This window comes from Camellia sinensis, chromosome 7 (assembly GCF_055761805.1).
Source record: "Camellia sinensis isolate YWXY chromosome 7, ASM5576180v1, whole genome shotgun sequence".
In the NCBI taxonomy this organism is placed as follows: domain Eukaryota; kingdom Viridiplantae; phylum Streptophyta; class Magnoliopsida; order Ericales; family Theaceae; genus Camellia; species Camellia sinensis.
Genome location: NC_138967.1, coordinates 1,629,453 through 1,649,896, shown reverse-complemented (window position 1 = coordinate 1,649,896; position 20,444 = coordinate 1,629,453). Strand labels below are relative to the sequence as shown.

General features: G+C 33.8%; 2 protein-coding genes across 5 annotated transcripts; both read left to right on the top strand.

Annotated features, from left to right (window-relative positions):
* Positions 1-10,892: 10,892 nt before the first annotated feature.
* LOC114313580 (Pectin lyase-like superfamily protein) lies at positions 10,893-15,271 on the top strand. The gene is made up of 6 exons (XM_028259957.2): positions 10,893-11,536; positions 11,720-11,887; positions 13,466-13,510; positions 13,619-13,826; positions 13,907-13,988; positions 14,343-15,271. Exons 1-6 carry the CDS (start codon positions 11,114-11,116, stop codon positions 14,839-14,841), a joined length of 1,425 nt encoding a protein of 474 aa, XP_028115758.1. The 5' UTR covers positions 10,893-11,113; the 3' UTR covers positions 14,842-15,271.
* Positions 15,272-15,974: 703 nt separating this feature from the next.
* LOC114313579 (uncharacterized) lies at positions 15,975-20,258 on the top strand. 4 transcript variants are annotated; one of them, XM_028259955.2, is made up of 5 exons: positions 15,975-16,292; positions 16,384-16,451; positions 16,584-16,628; positions 18,500-18,597; positions 19,867-20,258. In XM_028259955.2, the coding sequence occupies exons 2-5, from the start codon at positions 16,398-16,400 to the stop codon at positions 19,943-19,945; spliced, it is 276 nt and encodes a 91-aa protein (XP_028115756.2). In that variant the 5' UTR covers positions 15,975-16,292; positions 16,384-16,397; the 3' UTR covers positions 19,946-20,258. The 4 variants fall into 4 exon arrangements, with proteins under 4 accessions (XP_028115756.2, XP_028115757.2, XP_028115754.2 ...); XM_028259956.2 differs by lacking the exon at positions 16,584-16,628; XM_028259953.2 differs by lacking the exon at positions 15,975-16,292 and having other exon boundaries at positions 16,299-16,451.
* The last annotated feature ends 186 nt before the right edge of the window (positions 20,259-20,444 follow it).

The window sequence follows — 20,444 nt, the reverse complement described above, 5'->3', positions numbered from 1 at the left end:
AGATCCATTAACTAAGGCCTTAGCAAGAGATAGAGTCTGGAATACATCGAGAGGGATGGGGTTGAAGACCATTGAATATAGCAGGAGCCATGTATGAGGATACTCAACCCAGGGACCAAAGATCCTGTAACTGGGTTCAATGAGAAAAACGATCATATGATGGCCGTGAGAAATGCACTAAATTACTTTTTTCTCATCCCTATGATGTAAGTGCATTTATCCTGTAACGTTGTAGAGGTTGAGTTATTAAAAAACTCTTGATGAATTTCTGTAGCTCTTATTGAGTGGGGTGTCATAGTTACAGGAGCACCCTTGACATAATTCACCTATGTGAGTGTGGTAGTGGGGCCGCCACCTATGAGATTTGGGTTAATTCTCAAACACACTCATGAATCCCGGGATCGCACAAGCTAAAACATGAAGATAAGAGATCCAGTGGGGATGCTTTTAGGCATTATTTAGGGTACATTATATAAATACATTTTTTTTTTTTTGAATTATATTACTTCTTTATTTTTTTACATATGCTTTTTTATAAATAATCAAAAAAATATTTATTTAGATTATCCAAAACAATTTCGTAGAGTCGGTAGGGATCATCGCGAGGGATGGTAGACATCATTTTTTTAATCAATGGCCCTTTTGGTAGGACTTATTTCCAGCTTATTTCAGTTTTTAGCTTAATTTAAGCTATTTTGATGTGTTTGGTTTAGCTTAACAATACAGCTTATAGCTTTTTGTAAGTTAAAAATTAACTTATTCTTTGAGTGGGGGAGGAGAAACTTAATTTATAAATCAAAAATCAGCTTATATTCACAACTGTAAGCTATAAGCTATAAGCTGTTAAGGTATAAGGTATAATCATTTTCTCACAGCTTTACCAAACAAGGCCAATGTCCCAAATTCTCCACCCTGGGCCGGGAAGCACTTGAGGCCTGGACTGGACAGTGGTTGGGCCCGTGGTCCAATGTCTACAACACTACAAATTCGTCAAGACTCATAGTGGGCTGCTCTTCTTGGTATTTTTTTTATGTATTACATATTTTTAGAAAAAAAAATTTCAAATTCCAAATTTTTAAATTTTTTCTCAAAAAAAAAATTATAAGCATTTTTCTATGTTTCCTAAAAAATGGATTGTTTTAGTGATTTTTTTCAAAGTACTTGAAATATAAATTACCAAAAAAGTAGTGTATAGCTTTAACAGGTGAGCTCACTTCCATTTGAGTTTGTTGAGCAAATTATAATATTATTTCTTGCTAATAGAGAGGACACAATTCTTATCTACCACTCCTCTCAACTTTTACTTGTTAGGATACTAATGGAACGAGAGTCAAAATTTAGTTCAAGTCTATCTTGAAAGAGCATTTGCAGTTCTTTTATTTTGTCAAATTCGTTTATATCTCTCGTCTAACTCCCTAGTTGGTAGAGACTCTTTTAATTATGCCTATAAAGAATTGCTATAATTTGTCTACAACTCCTTATTTTTATCAATCAAGATTAAATGTTAACATTTCTAGTTATGCAGATTCAAGTCATAAAACATCTTCAAAATTGGGATTAAGACGGTAAATCTACCACTTCTCAAACTCTGCATTAATGAGAGTTTCGTATACTAAATTACATTTTTTATTCCTCATTAATATTTGTTTCAACGGTTGGTTTTTTTTTTTTTTTTTTTCTCTCTCTCCCGGTTTGGATTCATAACAAAAGTGCCTTTGTCACACAAATTACAGTTCCACACTGTGATGGAACCCATGACCAAAGTCTTGTGGCAGACTCCGCATCCAATCAAATTGATTGGCACAATAAGACCTCGTTTGGAAACATGCTAATTTAATAATTTTTTAGTTAATTGACTAAAAAGGTAGGTAAAAAAAATTTGTATGTTTGGGATGACTTTTTGACTAATTACGAAAAGCTGTGCAAAAAGTAGAGAGAAGCCGTAATTGTTGACTTTTTGGTATGACTAATTGGTTAATTTAGTAACTTTTTGACTAATTAACTAAAAAAGTAGTATCCCAAACGAGGCCTAAGAAGCTAACAAAAACATGGTAATATTATAAATTTCACGAAGGCCACACATGACACTAGTTGTGAGGTTCCTAAATATGACCATTATATTAATGTCTAAATTATATCAATTTGATCTCTAATATATAAAAAATATAATTAATTATCTAAAAGTCGTATTTACAAATGTTATGGTAATTTAGATCCTATTTAAATTTTTTTGAACCAATAAGTTATATTTAGTAAAATTAATAATATTATCAGTTTTTTTTTCAATTTTTAAAATTAAAAACATTCTCAATTTTGCATAATAATGTTCCAGATAATTATTTCAAAATTGATTTAAAAAATAGAGTATGAGACATTAAACGTTTCTGCCCTTCGATTTATTGGTTTGATTCAACTATCCAATAAAACATAGAATATTATCAATTTTTTCAAGTTTTAAAACTGAGAACATTATTTGTTTTTTCATTTTTAAAGTCTTTTTTTAATTTTATTTTTAGTTTTACATGTCAATGTTCCATCATCATGCTCTTTTATAGACACGAAATTTTCAATTTTGCATAAAAAAAAATTATTTTTTAAATTTTTTCAAAAAACATTAGTTTTTTTTTTTTTTTTGCACATAATTTTTTTTAAATTTTTTCAATTTGAAAGTTGACATTTTAAAGTTTTGAAAATCAAAATGTTCTTTTATAGATAATCATAAATGATGAACAATTATTGTTTGAAAAACAATTTCAACTATTAAAAATTTAATGAAACTTAAAGGTCTAAAAAATCTTAATTAGGACTTAATGAAATATAAATTTATAAATTAAAACTTGTGTGTAAATATTCCTAAAAAATAGTTTATTTCAATTTAGAGAAAATGTTACAGTGTTATAATTATATTACTTATCTTATGATAAGATGCACATAATATGACATATTTTAAGAGTGCAACCGAAATATCTCTTAGATATATGCAAAAAATGTTTGAGACCCTAATAAAATTTTCATAATTTCACCCACAATGATGTAAAATGATATGTCAACTTTTGATTTGTCACATATTTAATTATGTAGGTTCTACTTCCTTGCCACACTATTGTGGACGTATTTAGAGGTCTTAAATGTGGGTCTCTAGCATTACTTATCATAATAGATAAAAATTAACTAATAAGATAATTGAGTTATATATATATTTTTTCACTAGAAAACATAAGAGAAAGCTACTACTTATCTTGTTGCATTTGAACCTATTCGGAAGGAATAATAGAAGATGATTATGTACAAACATATAGCAAACTCCACATACATTCTCACAATAAATATATATATATATATATATATATATATGAGAATGAGATATGTGAACTAGAACTATACATATGTGTGTATTTATGAAGTACCTGTCTTATCCTTGTGTAGGCATTAGAATTAGATTTGGTTGTATGTATGTGGTTGTGCATCAATTTGGTTGCCCAATGAGTGAGGCAAGGAGTTCCACAAGTGGTTCGACTCTTCTTTAGAAATATATCTCTTGTATATAAAACTAGTTTGACAACGTTCCTCCTTAAAGAAGAAAAAAAAAATAAAGAGAGCGAATAGTGTGTTGACCAAATTCTACTATTTCACCTAAGATCAATTTATACTGGGGAGGAATTCACTTCTTTTTTTTTTTTGATCACAAATATTTGATATAAAAGCCCCGTTTGGTATAGCTGTTAAAACAGCTTATAAATTATACCGTAACAGATTATAAATTATGACTTTAATCAGAAGTTGTTAATCTGTTTGGTGTAGCTGTTGGATTATAGATTTAAGTTGCTGAGTAGTGTTTGTTAAATAAGCTGTGAAATAGCTTTTTCAATTAATTTTTATTTTTTGTTTGTCTACATTTCTCATAAAAAATAATAATAATAATCTATAGTCCATTTGAGTCTTTTTTTATTTTTTAAAAAATAAAAAAATTTAAGAGTATAACCATAAATTAACATGTCCACAGCAGAATCTGATAATTAGAAGTAAGGAGTGAGCAGCTTCTCAGAATTAGTTTTTTTGAGTTAAAATAAACTGTTAGAATCAGAAGCTGTTTGAAATAAGTTTAACCAAACAGTTCAAAATAACTTTTTCAAAGCTAAAAGTCATAAGTTGGCTCTGAAAAGCTGAAACAAACACCCCCAAAGAGCGATGACAACTTGACATTGATTCACTTACTAGATCAAATGTCACTATCTCCTAAAACTAGATGATATTACTAGATCAATTAAATTAACTGTCTTGCATTTCTCTCTTGCCAAATGAAATATATAATTGCATCTACTGCAAGTTTGAACAACTTTTAAAATAACTACTTTTCTTCTCAAGTTGTGCAGTCATTGCACTCACCCTACAAGTTCAACGGACATCTCTGAATTCTGAACTTAGTCCAAAAAAAAAAAAAAAAAAAATATATTTGCCATAGATTGAAAGAAAGAAAGAAAAAAATTTATTGATACAAAAATCAAAAAACATAAAGAAAAAGTTTATTAATACAAAAATCAATCATAAAATTATGTATACAACTCTTTTATAAGAAGTTAGTCTCATCTTTTTGTAAGTTTTATATTGATATGAAATAATAATTATATTTTGTACAATGAGGAGAATTTATTTGGTAGTCCTGGGACACAGTTACATAATGTTCTAATTGTGTTGTAATGAGCGAAGAGGGTTACAATTTTATTTTGAGTGATCAAAAAATAACAAGATATATAATGATTTATGATTAGTCGCAGATATAATCACGTAATACTTCTCATCACAAAATAATTTTTTGAAAATGAGGTTATGACAACAAAATTGTGTGACCAATTAACGCTAAAATGTAGGTGATAGTTAACCAAAGTATGTTTTAAGGTTTTGTCGCATTTGACTCTCCTTTTTGTTGGCTTCAACATTGTAAGATAAATTGATAGAGAGAAAATAAATTGTATGTATATATTGATTATTATTGTTGTGTTTACAATGATCAAATATATAGAAGAGAAGAATGTAGTAGGTGAAGTGGTAGGGGATGAAGTGGAGGTGGTAGTGGTAGGTTAGGTGTGTGGTAGGTAGTAGTGGGTTAGGTTTAGTGGGTTTAACAGCCCCCCTCAAACTCAAGGAGGTTGGACACAAACCAACTTGAGTTTGGAGAGAGTTACAAAACAGAAAAATAAACTGATAAATAAAACAGGATAGGAGACACGGTATGGTCGTGTCAGACCGATGTAGCAGACAGTTTATGGGGTCATGTCGGACCGTTGTAGCAGACACTGTGTGGTCGTGTCAGACCGATGTAGAAGACAGTTTACGTGGTCATGTCGGACCGTTGTAGCAGGACAGTTTACGGGGTCATGTCGGACCGTTGTAGAAGATTGTGATGATGTACCAAGGGGGCGACTTAGGGAGTGCGCCATGGGCGACTTATACATGATACTGTGTATAACCCCCCCTCAAACGCAAATAGGTGTGAAGATAGAAACCTATTTGAGGTTGAAACAAAGGGATTGATAAAGCTGACCGGTGTAGAAGACACTGTATGAGTGTGTATATAGGCTGCCCAAAAAAAAATATACATGGATGTAGATATCGAGCCCTCAAAAGTCGTGCCCTCAAAAGGTGTGCCCGCACCCTCAAAAGGCGTGCCATCAAAAGGCGTGCCCGAATGCATCAAAAGGCGTGCCATGAAAAGGCGTGCCAGTTTGTCGGCGAGAAGAGGCGCGCGATGCGCGTGGCTGCCTCGGCTATTTAACCAAGACGGAGCTGAGGCCGAGGCAGAGTCACATTAACCTTCAAATGGAATCCTCTCTATGATGACAAATATAAAAAAATGAAATAACGGCTTGCAAACTCTTCTAATTGTTGGTGTATTGTTGTTTGGGTTGGTTGTTCTTTGTGGTAAATTGTGTCTCACATGGCCAAACATGCCATTACCTACGGGGTTGACCCCATAAAAAGTCAGAAAGAAGCCTCGTCACTAGCCTAGAAATTTCATGTTGGCTCGTGATCCTTCCCTTGCCTAGGTGTCATGCACTTTACCCTTGCTCGGCACCTTGCCTTTACTTTGCCCACTCGGTGGAAGTGGACTTAAGTCACTTCACCTGCTTAGCAGCTCATGTGTCTCACTTGCGTCTCCAAGACTTTGCTCGGCTCTGGACTTGCACCATGACGCGGGTGTTTCTTTGTATGGAGGTGGAGACCTTTTTGTTGGAGAGTTGGGTCATGGAAGCCAACTCATCCTCGAGGGTCATGCCAAGGGTTGTACACTACTGAGTAGGTATGATGCTCTATTCAAGATGTAAAACAGGTAGGACTGATAGACCTCTCTTGTCTAAGACAAGTCAAACTGGGAACCACCCTGATGGTTTGGGCCGCACAACATTCATAAGCCCTCACTATTAACAGCCAATCTACAACTCTGGTGTTCCGGTTAGGAGTCGTGGGTCGCTCACACGATCAAGGTACCAACCCTAGGAGGTCACTAGCTCCTGCTCCAAACTTAGACAAGCTATTCAGGTTTTGATCCAGGTTTGTCAAGCCTCGCATGTCTCCTTCTTGTGCAGCTTTGATCCAGGTTTGTCAACCTGGTCATGCCAGACTTGTAACAGTTATGGAGACTCCTCCGATGGTCATTGTTGGTGTGGTCGCTTATGTGAAGACACCACGTGGTCTCCGTTCATTGAACACTGTATGGGCTCAGCATCTGAGTGAGGAGGTGATTCTACAAGAACTGGTGCAAGTCCAAGAAGAAGGCTTTTGTGAAATACTCAAAGAAGTATGAGATTGAGTGTTGGGGCAGCGGAGTGAAGGTATGTGTAGAGGTCCGGCGGGCGGCCAAGGCGAGGTTGCCGCCCGCCGGTGAAGCGGAATTACTAAGTTGTTAACCTTGCTCTGATACCATGTAAGATAAATTGATAGAGAGAAAATAAATTGTATGTATATATTGATTATTATTGTTGTGTTTACAATGATCAAATATATAGAAGAGAAGAAGGTAGTAGGTGAAGTGGTAGGGGATGAAGTGGAGGTGGTAGTGGTAGGTTAGGTGTGTGGTAGGTAGTAGTGGGTTAGGTTTAGTGGGTTTAACAAACATGCTTCGAGAATCTTGTAGACCTCCCTCTCTTCATTCTTACCCGTGACACACAAAAAACATCAACCCGTGATTATTCGACTGACACGTGTCACATCTACATTTTCCCACCTCAGTCAGAGAGAGAGAGAGAGAGAGAGAGAGAATGCACATACGTACATACATACACATGTTGAAATTATTAATTGAGAGCAAAAACAATAGTACACTAGCATGTGAATTCTTGATTTTTGGAACTCTGGTAAGCTTTGTATCAAATCTTTCTTCATTCATGCTTTGTATTTCGTCAGGTAGGTTTGGTTGGCCCACAACAAAAACAGCGTCAGAGGATCATTTAGTTACACGTGCCTTTCAGATTGGCCCCTCCAATCAGACGTCAAATCTCTCTCTCCGTACATCTTCAAATACTTAAATTTTTAATTATAGTATAAAATTTTAGGGTTTGTTCGAAATGTTTTAAATACGCGTTTTTTTTAATTTTTTATAAAAATATATGTAAAAAAATATAGAGGTAATGTTGATTGATGTGACTCAAATTAAGTTTCGTTTGGCATTCGTTACAATAGCTAATTTTTTTGTGCTGAAACTTTTTTAGCATGGCTTTTTTAGTTTTTGTTTTTGGACTTTTTTGACTTTTGTGAAAAAAAATTATAATGATTATGATTTTGATGTAACATTTTATTTTATTGACTTATATAATCTATTTTATCTTTTTGTACTTTTTTAAGTATCAAAATATTTACCAAATAAGGACTAAGTGTACTTATACAAAAAGTACACTTATATAGTTTAACACAAATAAGGCTTCAATATACGTGAATCTTATGATCTTACATTTTTTAATTGAAAAATGGTTGAGAACACTAAAAGTGGTGCTCTAATAGCATCACTAATGATGTGGCAGTATGTCTTGTTTTTTTTTTTTTTTTTTTTTGACATTCCCAATACATTAGTGTTATTAGTGGTTATTGTTGATTATGGCTTTGTTTGGAAAGAGGTTTGGGGCAATTCTAGCTAAAAAGATAAAATAGATTTTTTAACGTAGCAAAATAAAATATCACATCCAACCCATAATCATTACATTCTTTCTCTCATAAAAAGTTAAAAAAGTCAAAAAGTCCTTTCCAAACAAGACTTATCCCCAGACTAAAATAGTCAAAAACCCAAAAAGTCAACCAACTTCCCAAATCAACCCTATATTTGATCATGAAAAGAACTATGAGACAGTGAATTTTGTGTCATTCAAACTGTTCTTTGTCCTAAGTCGTTTTTCTTCGACATTGTACGTCTATTATATTATGTAATTACTCTCTTAAACTTGATCATGAAAAGAACTTTGAGACAGGTAAACAGAGAGATCTGATTTCTCCCACAACAATATGAGTTTGGAAGGCAATTTTGCATTTAAATGAATGAAACATCACTCCTTGCGTCAGGGATGAAGATTGGAAAGTTCAAATTAAAAGGTCTAAACTGCCCACGAAAAATTATTAGGTGAATATAGAACAATGTTTCATATTATCTATCAATGGACACCGGCCGCTTGTTATTTTCTAGAGTACCAACACAAAAATGATGAATTATATTGTTTAAATCAATTACAATCGAATTGAAGCACCACATAAATGTATTCCAAAAATATTGAATAATTACTCAACATACATGTGATTGGTTATGGCAACATACATGTACATTCTCTTCACTAAAACCTAACTTCTATATAAGCCAAAGCCACTTCTAATTACCCCATGCAATGGCAAGCAAAGTTCAAAAAAAAATTTGAGTCTCACATACATATATTAGTTTTACGGGGTCATGGGGCGCTAGATGATTAAAAAAACCGAATCGATCAATCGATCAAACATTCTTGAGCATTGTAAAGGTCCGGTATTGGCCGTTGATTGTGATCCAAATGAACAACTAATTAGTGATATTAGAGACCATGAATTCAGACACAATATTAAAAGAGAGTTAGGAGTAGTTAAAAAATTTTGTATTACATTTAAAATAGGTTAAAGGGGTCATGTGAGGAATGAAAGCAGCTTTGGATGGGTTATTTTTTTCATAGTTGGTAGAGTAGTATTATATTTTTTCATAGTTAGTAGTATTATATGGTGCATTTATGAGGACCGTGTTTTTCTGGTCCCACCCCTGTGAATTGGTGAACGGTTTAATTCTGTTGTCTTTGCTTGCTATATTTCTATGGCCACAACACAACACCAGGAACTAAACAACAATCAAGAGTCACGAGAGAGATAGATAGAGAGAGACCAAACCCCATTCACCACATTGCTATTACTACTGCCTGCTATCATCTTTTTCTCATATGCATTATTGGAATCACATGATCGGTATGTTTGTTGCACCTAAGTTGAAATCTGCAGTAAACGACGCCAAAATAATGTTAACTACTGTACATTAAGAAGCAGAACAAATACTTTCATACTTTTTTTGAAGCTTGAATATAGAGAAACATGCATCATGGGTATTGGCTTTTTGCACACTTTTCTGGAAGACTTGAAAAGTACTTGATTCTGGTAAGGGCATTTTCACACTTGGGACAAATTGCCCTAATTTCTACATCCCTTGTATAACCTTTTTTTTTTTTTTTTTTTTTTTCAGGTAATACTTGTATATATAACCTTTCTGATCATAATGGAAAGGCAGCAGCCATGAACATTGTCATTATTTTTAGGGTGAACTATGTAAATCTTGTGTTCTTCTTTGTGTTTGATTGACAATTCATATCTCACTGATCCTAATTATATGTTATAGATTCCTAACAACCAGACTGGATCTTCAAAGCAACTCACAAGTTCAAACTTGTTGGACATGCAATCCCTCCCAACTTCATGTCATGTTAAACACACACACACAGACAAGATATATAGTACTACGAGGTGAGGTCATGTTTGATTCACAAGACTCATAGTGAAGGTATTAATAATCTCATCAAATTAGTGTGGTATTCATTATCTAATTGGATTAGTAAGATAAATTATCCTCTTATCCATTGTTTGATTTGCATGGAATAAAAAAACATATGAAGGAAAAGGAGTCTATTTATTTTATTTCCCAACTCAGGATATATAATCTCACCCCTACCCCATTACTAATAATCCTACAAATTTATTTGATTAATTATCCATTGGATTAATAATCCTGAAACAAAATTTCAAAATAAACACAGGATTATTGAGCTCACGAATTAATAATCTCAATCTCATACTCTAATTTTGTCAACCAAATATGCGTGAGAGATTAAAGAAAAGCAAATATAATCTGTGGACCACAAAATATTGAAACAAACTAGTGAATAGAAAAACAGAAAAATGTGAGATCCTTAGATATCCACTGCAGAACAAAAGGCTCTCTCTGCCAAAATTTGCCATAGTAAACCCGTTGCCGATTTTGCTCTTTTGGAGAGAATTCCTATGGACAATGATTTTGGGATCAACCAGAACTCGACATGTGTCAACCTGGTCAATAATAAATTTAATTTTGACATGACAAAGGCAAGGTTGAGAAACACTAAAGCAAAAACAAACACACTTGCACACACAGATTTAAGATAAAAGAGTTTTACTATGAAGGTAGAGATTATAATGATACTGTTCTCACTTTCAACCGCTAAATAACCCCTAAATAACACGAAAGTAGCAAACCGGGTCAAATTGACTCAAATAGAAATATCGGGTCAGACTCATTGTCCAATGAATAAGCTTTGTTTGTGTAGGTCGGCAATGGGTAATAAGAGTCAAATTTGAGACACATCCACAACAATTTTTGTAGGCACTTTTGAGTATAAATTACAACCTCTCCACTTCAACTAGTCCTTGCCACAATCCAAACCACTTTGTTTGAGGTCACTATCTGTGAACTCCTCCTTTCTTCATCTTTTCTATCTGTTCTTGCTTCCATTAATTTTGGCACCTCTCAAAGTGGATTTTCTAGCACTTTCCAGAGAAACAGTTGGGAAAACTAGGGGATTCATCACTTCAGATGAAGCCAACAACACATTGGCATTTGATAATTATAATTGCTGTGGCACTGGTCTCCCAAGATTCAATCAATGTGGAATGCAGAGCCCATTTTCACAAGAAGCAGAAGAACAAAGGATCCTCTTCTGGTTATCCTCCTCCTAGTCCTCCTCAAGACCCTGCACCTCCATCCCCTGTTTTGCCTCCCCCTATTCCTTCTGACCCGAGTAACCCTCCTGGCAGTTCCAGCTCTAACTGTATTTTTGACGTGACATCTTTCGGGGCTGTCGGAGATGGGTCCAGTGATGACACTGCTGCATTCAGAAAAGCATGGCAAGCAGCTTGTGCAGTAGAATCTGGTGTTGTTTTGGCTCCCTCGGATTACACATTCATGATTACTTCAACAATTTTCTCTGGTCCTTGTAAGCGAGGACTAGTGTTCCAAGTAAGAAATCAAGAAAAATTCCCTTCTTTGTTCTCTGTTTGTTTTGGCAGAAAAGTATTTTCCTTTTCCAACAGAGAAAAACTGTTTTTTTGCCAAAACAAACGGAAGCTCAAAAAGTAATGTTAATGTAAAGCTAATGTGAAACTTTGCTTTAAAAGACTTAAAATTTTTGGATGTGGAAAGGTGGATGGGGTACTAATGGCGCCTAATGGACCGAATTGCTGGCCAAAAACAGACAGCAGCAAGCAATGGCTAGTGTTTTACAGGCTCGATGAAATGACATTGACTGGAAGTGGAACCATTGAAGGGAATGGTGAGCAGTGGTGGGAACTCCCCTGCAAACCTCACCGGGTACTTTGTTCAATCCCCAATTTGTTGCTGAGCTGTATGTGTATTCATCACTAGAAATTCAGCATCATCTTTTGAACAAATTCCACCACACACACACACACACACACACACACACACAAAAACAAACAAACAAACCGACAATCCAACTTATGACACTTGAAAAGGTGAGCGGATTAGAGGTCAGTTGGCCAGCAGGTTAGGATTTGTCAATACATCTACAAACAATCCAACTTGCCTACATGTAAACTGATAATTACCTAGCATTTGCCCACATACAATCTTTTCCTAATCTGATAATACACGCCCCACATTTTTATGGCATTTTTTAAAAATAATTTATTTACTTTGCATATTAATTTGTGAAATGTAATTTTGAATAATTGATTTATGGGTTTTGCGTTGGGATTGGCATTGGGAATAAATAATAAAAAGTTTTGTTTAAAATAGTAAAATAAATAAATAAATAAATAAATAAATAAATAAATTTAAGGTTGAATGTTTATTGATGTTCTTTTCCATTTTCTATTTCTAACCTGCCCAAACCTCAAAAATATTCAACCAAGTTGCTGGTTTTGAGGATGGGTGGGCTGGCGGCGGATTGAAATTTTTTTAATCTATCAAAAGTGGTTCGGTTTATAATTTTCGCTCAAAACCAACCAGCCCGTACTCACCTGTGTACGCCTCTTTCACAAATGCGTACCAATTAAAAAGTTAAGGATTAAAGTGACACATTTAATCATGAATTTTGAATCTTATTTCAAATAAGAATAATTAAAAATACCATTACTCAATTTCAAGGGCAAAGTCGTCAATTTGATAAAATATAAACTAATTTGACAAAAATAAATGTCAAAAGAAATATTTTTGAATTTTTAAAAATTATTTCTACTTACCAAAAAATAAAATTATGTAAAATTAATAAATCTTATAAACATTTATTTAAATTTTTTTTTACCAAATTAATTTTTATTGTGCATTTGGATGATGATCATGTAATGAGTGATTGTTAGTTTTTAATCTGTAATCGATATATTTAATATATAAAATATTTTAGTTTTGGATTTTTTAATTTAATGGATTAGTTTAATAATGATATCAAAGTTGTCGTCATATTTGACTTTTGAAAAAATATAAACGAATTTAATGAAAATAAAAACAATCACCCATTACAGGATCATTATCCAAACACATAATAAAAATTAATTTGGTAAAAAAAAATAATAAATAAATGTCTAAAAAATTTATCAATTTTACATAATTTTATCTTTAGTGGATAGAAATAATTTTTAAAAATTAAAAATATTTTTTTGACGTTTATTTTTTTTAAATTAGTTTATGATTTATCAAATTGATAATTTTGCTCTTGAAATTGAACAACGATATCTTCAATTGTCTTTATTTGGAATAAGATTCAAAATTCATAGTCAAATATGTCACAATTGAAAAGTCATAAACTAAAGTGATACAAGACCCAAACTATAAGGACGTTAGTCTATTTCGCTATATAATTTTTGTCATAGTTCCATTTGTGCTCCATTTAAATGCGAACTAAAAATTTGATTGAAATGCCATTTTCAGGGTCCCAACGGTTCAACATTGCCTGGACCATGTGATAGCCCTGCTGTGAGTACAAACCATACAACACTCTCCGGTCCTAGATTCAATCAATCAATCAATAGTTTCTACTACCAATAAACTTCATTTCTTTAACTTCTTATTTTTTTTCTTCAGTTAATTCGATTTTTCATGAGCAACAATCTGGCAGTTCGCGGGTTGCAAATCCAAAACAGTCCCCAATTCCACGTGAAATTTGATGGCTGTGAAGGTGTGCAGATAGAGAAGCTATCCATTTCTTCTCCAAAGCTCAGCCCAAACACTGATGGCATTCACATCGAGAACACCAAGTACGTCGGGATATACAACTCTGTCATAGGCAATGGTAAGCCACATCAAAGCCCAGTGAGTTTGTAATTTGCTAATATGCATTAATGCTCAGCAATGTCACCTCCATTTTAACAGGGGATGATTGCATTTCAATTGGAACGGGGTGTTCAAATGTTGACATAGAAGGTGTCACTTGCGGGCCGAGTCATGGGATTAGGTAAATCATGAATCAATGCTTTCTTTTCTGTCAATGCTAAATCTGATGATCACCAAATTAGCTGATCAGTTCTGTTATTTCAGTTATTTTAGTCTCATCATGCCACCGCGTGATCCCTCTGGTTGTGTTTCCATCTTCTGTTTTCGTTTCCAGAAAACGCATAAAACTTGTCTAGTGAAATGTTTTCCAAAATTGTTTTTCATTTCAAGAAAGTTTTTTTTTTTTTTTTTTTTTTTTTTTTGAAAGACCCATTTTTTAGGAAATTTTAGAGGAAACATCAAAAAATTGTCTTTGAAATTCTAAAAACTATATTCACAAAAACATAACAACCAAAGCTCTCTCTGTGGTCTGCAGCATTGGGAGCCTAGGGGTGCACAACTCCCAGGCATGTGTCTCCAACATAACAGTCCGCAATGCGGTTATAAAGGACTCGGACAATGGGGTCAGGATCAAAACCTGGCAAGGCGGGACAGGCTCAGTATCTGGCATTTCATTCGAGAACATCCAAATGGACAATGTCAGGAACTCCATAATCATAGACCAGTACTACTGCTTCACAAAGGGTTGTCGGAACCAGACCTCGGCCGTTTATCTGACAGACGTGTCGTATCGCAACATAAAGGGCACGTACGACGTGCGTAGCCCTCCCATCCACTTTGCCTGCAGCGACACCGTGCCCTGCACGAATCTAACGATGTCCGAGGTTGAGCTTCTTCCATATGAAGGGGAATTGGTGGATGATCCATTTTGTTGGAATGCATATGGGACTCAAGAGACCTTGACAATACCTCCCATTGATTGCTTGCAAGATGGGGAGCCTGAGTCTGAGGGAGAGCCTTCCACATATTGTTAGTAGGGGTATTTTAGTGCTTTTTGTTATTACATAATTATAAAAGGGGCTTTGTCCTAAAGCCATTGTGGGATCCGAGGAGGATCCAATTTACGTAGGTCTTGTGCATGCGAAGAGACTGTTTCTATGATTCGAATTTAGGACACTAAGATCATGATAGAACAATCTTACTATTGCACCAAGAGCCAACCTAGTTATTTGCATATAACTTATGTATACAGTAATTTGATAGAGATCAGGAGCCATTATTTGGTTATGGGTCTTGATTGTTACCTAGCTAGGCCTTCATCCCTTTGGGTTTGTTTCCCTTATTGTGTGATGAGGTGTGTTGTAGGAATTGGGGATTTTTTTTTTTTTTTTGTTTGCCATACTATGTAACAGAGTGGATTTTTACATCTATAATTAATAATAGCATTACTGTACCAGTTTGATATCCCTGTTTTTTTTTGTTTGCCATACTATGTATTAGAGAAAATGTTACGTGTATAGAAAAATATAATGAAAAAAATTACATATAAAATTAAAGTCTGACACAAAATATAAATATATGTATATATATATATATATATATTTTTTTTTTGTATACTCATAACATTGCTGAAATCTCTTTAATTTCAAAGAAATCCCCCAAGATTTTCATCCATTAGGTGGGCATTGAAAAAGTGGATGTATCTTTAAGATTGTGTTTTATTATGAATTTGGGTAGAAATTTAAAAATGAAAAATAAAAAAAAATAAAAAAAAAGTAAGAGAAATTCATTCACATTTTATCTTCTTCTTTTTTTTCTTTCACAAAATCTTTATTCAAATTTATTATACAAACACAAGCTAAATAAAAATATTATATAAATTCAAATTTGATGTAATGTAAAATTAGTTCCAAATAAATCATCTCCGGCAGACCCAACGATTTACGTAGGTTTTTTTTTTTTTTGAAATTTACTAGGTCTTCTGAATATTACAAATATTTTTTTTACATTTATTTATTTATTTTATTGTTTTGTTTGGTCTGGACTTCAAAATTCCACATAACAAATAATTGATGAAGCCCAGAGAGAGTCCAGGCAGGCAGGCCCATCAAACGACAGACGGCTGTCCTCCACTCCACATATATACAATACAGTGTAAACACCTTCTGTCACAAAATATTAATTTTTTATTATCTGAAAATATTAATTATTTTTTAAAAATTAATATGAATTTATTTTGTTATTTTTTTGTTTTGCTTCCGTCATTGCAGTTAGGGTTTTCTCAATCTCCAATCTCCGATTTGTACTACATCAACATCAAAAATGCATATCTCATTGCTGTTAAAGTTATTGACCATTGATGTTTGTACCAAAAACATATACTATTAATCTGCGAAGCTCGCAACGGAACACAACACAAAACATCTCTCTCTCTCTCTCTCTCTCTCTCTCGGTGAGAGACTGAACAGAACAGCTTCAGCTTCAGGTGACTAGTACTAGTTGGTTGGTTGTTTGTTAATCTGCAAAACCCCATCTGTTTTTGTATGTGTTTTTTTTTTATGTTGAATTGGGATTAGGTTCAAAATCGAACATGCCGTCTCTTCAAACAGCATTACCTCCTGAACTCGCCAACAATGCGATTAGAGTTAGTATTTTCTATTTCAAGTCTCAATTTTTTTTTTTATTTCTTTTTTATAGTTGAATTGGGTATTTCCCAATTGCTGAGGCAATTATTTTTTTTTTGTTTTTCTTTTTGGGGGTCTGTTATTGGGTGTAGCTTTACCGTGAATGCCTTCGAAGAGCTAAATATATTGGCACTCGGGTATATATTATTCTTCTCTTATCTCTCTTACTCTTACTCTTACTCTTCAGCTATTATTGTATTGTGCTTCTCAACTTTGATATTGTTTTGTTGTTTTGTTAAGAAATTTTGATCACAACTTGCTCAATATGGGATTATTTGAAAAGTCAGTTCATGCTTATTTTTTGGAATAATTACCCACAAGTTAACCAAAAAGTGGATGTGGGTACTTACACACATGAAACACAATATAATTTGAACAAAAACTTAGGACCTATTAATAAAAGAAAAATATTGTCCGTTTATTCTTATTAATCAATACTCTGTCAAGCTTTAGAAATTCCTGTTATGTTATATGGTTTTATTAATTTTGAATGAACTATTCACATATTATAGATAACATATAAAATCATATAGTTAGCTTAGCATGTATCTCCCTTGTGTTGTGTCTTGAATTTTTTGAAAATTGCCATGTCGGTGTGTCCATGTCCATGCTTTTCAGATAGTCATCCTTGTTTATCTCCATCAATTAGGTTTTTTATTGTTTAGCTCAATTTTTAGGATTAAACAATGAGGTTAGGTCAAATTTCATACCAGGCCTCCAGTTTCACTTGAGGATTTGTACTTCTAGTGGGAAAAGATCTGATCTTTGAATTCAATCCCGTATTTCAGAAGTTTAGCCACTCATTTTAGTCAGTTATGTAGTATCATATCAACGCGAACAACTTCTTTACTGAGAACAAACTTTATCCCTGGTGCGCTTGGCTTGATGGTTACTAATGCGCTTTACCCAAGAGACAACTTTGAACTCTTTGGGCCTGTTTGATTGGTTGGAGTAATAGTGGTAAGATTAATAATCCATGGGATTAACCATTGGATTGACTGTCCAACTCAATTAGTAGGATAAATATGTGTGGGATTATTTATACTTACCTCCATAGGTATTGAATATCCCACGATTTTGTTGGATTAGAAGTCCTACATATTTCTAAGCTGACCATCATTTATGCCATTCAACCGCAAGAGTGTGCATATCACTGGATTAACAATCCAATCCTATTCTCTAATACTGGAATCAAACAGGCCCTTTAGGTGTGAAGTGCAGCAAAAGGGAGAAGCATTGATGTTGAACCGAAAACAGATTAGTCTCTTGTTTCTCCAGAAAAATAAAAGGCAACATCTAATATGATCTTACCTGAACTTTCATTCCTCATTTCCTCTGCAAATTCATAACCCTCAATCTCCATGGGCATGAATCAAAGGCTAGGCATGGAAATTGTAGGATGAGGAGGGAAACTATAATGAATGATATTGGAATTATTGTTGCCTTGAGATTTACTTCCAGAGTGGGATACAGCCCTCATGTTATTGGGGTTTCCAAACGTTTTAGGGAAGAAAAAATATGGAAGCAGAAGAAAACATCGGTCATCTCATCAGTTTATGAATCCCATCTTATTCTTTAGATAAAGTTGGTTTAGTCCCAAACCATAAATAGGACAGAGAAGGAAATTTATGTTTGTCTCAAAATTGGAGGGGATTTTGAATTATAGTGATGAAACGAAAAGAACTAAAATAAAATAATTCAATTCGTGAATTTCTTTTTTCTCACTATTAATGCCAATGAAGTAAAATCAAATCCAGAAGTAGGGGTTTGATGCATGGCTTATTGGCATGCCTTTTGTCACCAACCATTATTTTCATCTTGACAATGTTTTTTATTGGTTGTAGGGTTCTTAATTCAAATACCTCTGAATTGAGTCTTAATGTTTAAGACTCTTTTTAAATTCATATTGTCGAACTTCCTTCATTTTAAATGTCTTTATCCGATAATTTTGACAGGGAATATGATATTTAACTTCGTGCTTAGGTACTTACATTTGTCTAATTTGCAGCAATATAACACAGAGCTCGTTGTTGATATGGTGAGACAGCAGTTTAAAAAACACATGCATGAGACAGATCCAGAGAAGATTCAGAAGCTGAAAGATGAGTGAGTGTCATCTTACCTTGTTCTTCACCTATGAAGCACGGATACTTCAAAAAGGGTGACGTATCCGTATCGGATACTTATCAGATACCGATACTCCTCGGATACTCGCGGATACGTATCGGATACTTCTTAATTAATTTTGAAGTATCGGATACTTAATTTTGAAGTATCGGATACTCGAAGTTACATATTACTTATAATATTTTGTTTAGTTCTTTGATAAGAGGAATATAGTGAGAGTTAAAGTAATAGAATTTGTCAAATTGATGTATCCTTGTTGTCTCTCTCACTTCTCTCTCTACTCTCATTCTTTTTTTGGTGTTGGCATGTAATGATGATGTTTAATTTGCATTTGCTTTTGTTTTTGCTTTTAGTTTTGGATGTTTTATGAATGTTTGAGTACTTTTAGGTTAATAGGAATCCCTCTTTTTATTTATTAATTTATAAGTTTTATTTTCATGCATATTACATTATTAAAATTATAATTTTCTTTTTTTTACGAATGTATCTCCGCTGTACTTGTATCATACTTTTTCAAATTTTGACATATCGCCATATCCGCATCCCCATATCACCATATCCGTATCCGTGCTTCCTAGGCTATCATTGATGACTTAAAAAAGTATATTTGCTGAAATTTTTATTTAAGAATGGTTTTTTGGCTTTAGTTAAGGTCTGTGATATTCACTGATGAAGGGGAACAAGTTGAAGCTATTGACCTTGAAGACTCTTAGTTTTATAGGAATTTTTCTTCTTTATCAAGTTATCTTTTGCTTTAGGTTTTATTTTTATGCATATTGCATTACTAAAAATTGTTAAAATAATATTTTTTATGAACGTATCCCCGCCGTACCCGTATCCTAATTTTTCAAATTTTGTCGTATCGCCGTATCCGTATCGTATCGTATCCGTATCCGTATCCGTGCTTCCTAGTTCTTCACCTGTTCTTTTTTAAGGGAGGCTACGGAAGCAGAGTGGTTAGGATGTCAAAGACCATATTCTATTTAGAAAAGACATCCAAGTCTTTCTATCAGACTGTTCAATATGTGTCATAGCCTTCCTTTTAATTAATTATGTTCTTAAGCCAAATTTAGCTGGCATGGTTGTAGGACAATCATCAGACCACCTGCTAACAAACATTAGATACCCTTTTTTCTTCTTGTAAATTGAATAGTATGCCTTGGGGTTAATTGCTCAATGCGAGCACTCAAGACCAATAACAGAATTAATATTTCAATGTTCTAATATGTCTGCGTCTTGGATTTGCAGTGCAGCAAGGGGACTCATAAATCACATGCTATACGAATCTGAGAAGATGTCTGGTCGTAAATTCAGCAACTGCACTTGATGTTGATTGAATGACACTGCTAAGATTCTGCCGGTTGTAGGAAGTCAAATTTTTGGCTGCTATCAAAATAATGAAGACGGAGTGAAGATCCAAAGCCCAGGACATCTCTTTTGTACTTCCATTTTATGGAGTCTAGACTGTTATTCTGTGTGAAATCAGTGTGTCATGATTTTGTCAGAGTTATTCACTTGGCACTGAAACATACACTATAAGGAGAAGTCACAACTCAATTTGAGCAGAGAAGGGTGTCGCATTACCTTGTAAGATGATTTGTTAAGGTTAATATACTTGCATAAATTTGAGTATTTATGAACTTCTCTTCTTGTTATGCTTTGATTTGAACAAATGCTTGTTTGCCAAGGATTATTATTAATTTTAAGTCAAAATGATGTTTGTGAGTATTGTATTTGAGAAACCAGCACGGTGCTATGCACCATCAACATTTGTTTCAGATGTTAGTTTGTTTTGTGTTGGTACTGAAGGCCAAGCTGATTCTTCA